The 4781-nt window shown below is 36.7% G+C and overlaps 1 protein-coding gene across 1 annotated transcript in view; it reads left to right on the top strand.

Moving 5' to 3' along the window:
• The window catches only part of stim2b (stromal interaction molecule 2b), a 59687-nt gene extending 56105 nt beyond the window's left edge, over positions 1-3582 (top strand). Inside the window, exon 12 of the mRNA XM_053498461.1 lies at positions 1489-3582. Coding sequence (XP_053354436.1) covers positions 1489-2017 — 529 coding nt within the window. The 3' untranslated portion in view covers positions 2018-3582. The remainder of the gene's footprint in view (positions 1-1488) is intronic.
• Positions 3583-4781: the final 1199 nt, after the last annotated feature.

Below are 4781 nucleotides of genomic sequence, written 5' to 3'. Positions count from 1 at the left end.
ACACTATACACATTCGGCTTTAACATCAAAAGATGAATATGAGATGACAGAATTTTTGCTTTTATTTCTTGGGATGTGTTAAACAACTTAGATCAAGGCACCTTATGTTTTAATTGATCTGAAATATTGGATCATGTGACTCAGACGTAGTTCTTGTTGCTGAGGCTTGCCCTGTTAGATTGATTTTTTTAAACAATTAATAGCTTTGAAACTCTACTCTTGGTTTGAGCTCCGGGTTCTGCCTGTGAAGTCTGCATTAGTTTTTAAAAAGGATAAATTACCGCAAAGATCAGAGAGCTGTCGGTGGAAGGAAGGCAGCCGTTTCAAACCTGAAAAAAAGAGAGAAAAAAGATCTGGGCCAATTGAACAAGAATTAATCATAGCTAATACAAACATTTGGGATGTCCTGAAAGACAAAATAAAAAACAAAAAAAGAAAAAAAACAGGCTGTCAAAAGAAAATACCAGTTGATGAAAGGAACCTTGTGAGAGCTTGGAAAAATAACCTAAAACAATAATCATTGACATCATATACAACCTCCACAGGACAGTGGTGAAGAAATCACAATCCACTATTCAAAACAGCAGAAATACAGAGACGATATAACAAGATGCAAATCACCCCTCAGCAGTGAGAATCAAAAGGGCAGATTTAAATTTACAAAGACTACAGAGGTGAGCCACAAATTTTATGACATTAATCTCCCTAATGGGAGATGATTGAAAGGCCAAAGTGTGGAGAAAGAAGGGATGTGCTTATAAACATGGTCAAGCACAGTGGAGGTAGTTTCATAGCTTGGGCTTGCATGGCTGCCTCTGGAATGAGCTCAGTAATCTTTATTGAGGATATAACTCAGGATGGTACAGTAGCAGCAGAATGATTTCAGAAGTCAACTTCATCATCTAGCATAGGAGAAAAGAGAGAAGCCTTTATTTGTCACATATAAATATAAAATTAGAACAATGACAGTACCTCTGGAGCACAGGTGGTTAAATGTCTTGCTTAAAGGCGCAACAGTGGCATCTTGGTGGCGCTGAGGCTTGAACCCCAACAATCTGATCAGCAACCTAGAGCGTTAATCATTTCAGCCACCACTGCCCCAAAGACCTACAGTAAAACACACTGCCAAAAGTGTGTAGACTGGCCACGTCAATCACCAGACCAAATTTTGCATACATTTGACCTTCTGCAGAGGAGACTGAACAGTTTGGTGATGTCACTGGGATGTCATTATATATGCTACCAAAGTATTATTAACTTTAGTATTGTCTGTCAGTACTTTAAATCATCCAACAATGGAGTGCCGTGCCACTAAAGCTGCCATGTTCTGATCTGTCATATTCATCTTTTGATGTCAACACAAACATCTTTATGTTTATAGCAGAAACAAAACAAGTACCCTTCCCAATGTAATGTACAAGGAGTGGATTAGGGACTATATGTAACTAACTGGAACTCTGAGTGTGATTTATTTTGTCTGGCCTACAGAGACTCTCAGGACACATGTTCGGATTCAGACTCTCTAAGTTCCTCGGTGGGAAGGAAGCAGTTGTCCAGTTCCTGCACTCAAGGAGCAGATACTCCACAGCGAAAGATTTCTCGCGATGAGTTCCTTTTGTTGGCTCAGGAAGCACAAGCCACTGCCTTGGAAGCTACCCTCTCATCAACACCCTCAGTTTCATCTTCCATTGACCCCACCTTAATCCGCAAGGGCTCTCCTGACCTCACCCGTTCTTCTGCTATCCCAGAATCCCAGAGTTTGACCTTTCACTCTGCCACGAAAGTGGCAGCTTATAACGGCATGCTGGAGAAGTCATACAGCTTGGGCCAGTTGCCTGCTGGCGGGACGCCCCCAGAGGGACGTTACATTTCCCTAAGCTCTCTAGACATGGATGGAAAGACAGGCAAAGAGGCTAAACAGCTCCTGTCGTCCTCCAGTCCCCCAGACTCGTGCGACAACCCTGAGAAAAAGCGTTCAAAAATCAAGAGCTTATTCAAAAAAAGCAAAAAGCAATGAAGAAATTGAGAGGAAAGTTAGATGAAGACATAAAAAAGCCTTAAAACAAATTAAAAAAATGTAATGGACTGTCAATCAGATGCCAAAATGTTTAGGGTTTTTTTTCTTTCTTTTTTTATATTTTATTTTTATTAAAACAGAATGTAGCTCCGTCTAGGTGCTATCCTGGGTTGGAAGCCTTTATAGTCCACTTGGACTGGCATGTCGAATATCACAAATGGTCAAAAATCAAGGGTCATTTTTTTGTCATTTAAAAATAACTAAAGAAGCATTGCACACTTCATTTTATGTTGTGGTTTTAGGGTTGACTGTGAGAGTTGGATCATCATAATGCACCAAACAAAAATGAAAGCAACGTACAATGTAATAGAAATCCAAGTTATTCCAAGAATTTCATACTTTATGGAAAAATTTCGTCTTTATCATAAATTACAGTTAAGGCCATGTAAGCAGACAACTGTTCATTTGAAAAGCTTGTTTGTGTAATTAGTAACCAATAAAAGTCCTACTTTACAAATTTAGTCAAATTTCAAAATGTTAATGATGCAATTGAAAATGCTGTATTTTGGATAAATATTTGCTTGGCTGAACTTTTCCACATATTGTAGTGTCATAACTTAGAACTGGCATGTACATAATTGGGATTATAAGTTATGATTCAAAACAAAATGGCCCATCATAATGATGTTTGGGTAATTAATCTACATAGATTGCGAAATTATATATAGATTTTATATATAATTTTATATATACATATATAATTTTATATTATAATAATGCTGCCACCACCATGCTTCACTGTGTGGATGGTGTTCTCTGTGTTGTTAATTTTTAAAATAGCACTTTGTGGCAAGACAGCAAAAATGTTTAAACTTCAGTTTCTCTGCTCTTTAATTTATTTGATTTTAGAAATTGTTCAGTCGTTTGGTCTCATCAGCCAAGAGAACCCTTGACTCTCCACATGCCTCTTGGCAAATTCTAAAGAGGATTTCCTATGGCTCACCACTCTTCCATAAAGCCATTTTTAGCAGACTTCTGGGAGTCAGTTGTCCTGTGTCAGCTTAACCCGTCTGAGCTGTTGATCTCTCCAACTCTAGCAGATTTACACTTGGCCTCTTGATTGATTCTCTGACGAATGCCCTGCTTAACCAGTCACTGACATTTGGTGGATGACCTTTTGTAAGCAGAGACACTATTGTCCCCATTCTGTAATTTTATTTTAATGATAGATTAAATGCTGCATTGCAGGATGAACAAACTTTGAGATCATTTTCATTTACCTTGACTGATGCTTTGATAGAATGTTTTCTGGACTTAGTTTGAATAGGTCCTTGATCTTTATGACGATGTTTTTATTTAATTAATCTGGGTTTTTACAGAAACATGATGTATTTAAACTTCTCTAATATTTATAATATAATTTCACACAGCTAAACTCCTTTAAGCTAATGGTGGGACTTCTAATAGTAACTGGTTACACCAAAAAGTAATTTCATAGAAACAGCGTGAATATTTGTGCAGTCACAACTTTTATTTGGATTATCTGTAAATAATTGTGAAAACTATATTAACTATATTAACTATTAACTATATTTATTTTCATTTTAATATTATGGACTATTTTGTGTCGATTCATGACATATAAGCCTAGTTAATCCTGTTTGAGTTCCGGGTTTTAACACTACCACAGATGGAAAAGTTCAGGAGCAGAATGCATAGGAAAAGACTATATATGTGCCATTGTCAAGTCCTGGTGCCTTTTGCTTATCCACCTCAACAGTGTCAACTGTTTTCTTAGTTGGTGGATTAATAATGATAAACACGATGAAACATTACTGATTTTTTTCTTTGTTTGTTTTTGATCATAGAAGTGATCAGTTTGGCTCTAGTGTTCTGGAGGTAAAACCAAAAAGAGCCCATAATTGTGAAGATATAGAGTTGAATGTGGGCTTTCAGCTCTATATTATTTCCTGTTTACTGATGCCTCAGAGCCCCTGTACTTGACTAATTACCTTTAAGGTAAGGAAAAAAGGTAAGACAGAGGTAGCACTTAGTGTCAAACAGACAGTCAGTCATAATGCCTGAATAATACAGTCATAAGACTATATAAATAATATATAACCAAGTACAAATGAAGCTCTGTGGTTTACACCGAATCTTCTGACTCGTATAACAAAACAAACCTGTTGTAAGTCTGACTTTATTATAAGGGCATAATGACTGCTGCAGATAAAGTGCTACCAAAACTCCTGCTAAAGGTTGTTGCACTACTGCTTTCCTGATTTGGAAAGGGCTGCTTTTTTTCGCAGTAAGTTTAGATACATAGAAGAGGCGTGCTTAAAAGTAATAAACAGTTGGAGCCAAAATGATTTGATGCATTTGGAATGCTTCTTAGCTTATTTATTCTTCAGTGCATTTTTTATTATTATTATTATTATTATTTTATTATTTTTTTCCCATGAAAACAATGTTCGGATAGAATTTTAATGTTAAACCTGCCGAACATGCATTTGTTAATGTGTGGAAGGATTCTGTGTTTTATATATGCATATGCAAATTTTAACCGCCCATTAATAACACATATTTCTTGGACTGAATGCTCTGTTTCAAGGGCTTACCATCACTGTGATCATGAATCTCATCCTCACGCACTGTAATACATAGCCTGGCACTAAACCATGTTATTTTGACAAACCTTGTCACGGGCTTATATTTTATTGTTATTTATACTTTTACTGTCTCACGTATGAGAAGCTACGTCATC

This window comes from Clarias gariepinus, chromosome 1, assembly GCF_024256425.1.
Source record: "Clarias gariepinus isolate MV-2021 ecotype Netherlands chromosome 1, CGAR_prim_01v2, whole genome shotgun sequence".
NCBI classification, from domain to species: domain Eukaryota; kingdom Metazoa; phylum Chordata; class Actinopteri; order Siluriformes; family Clariidae; genus Clarias; species Clarias gariepinus.
This window is presented reverse-complemented; position numbering and strand designations above follow the sequence as displayed.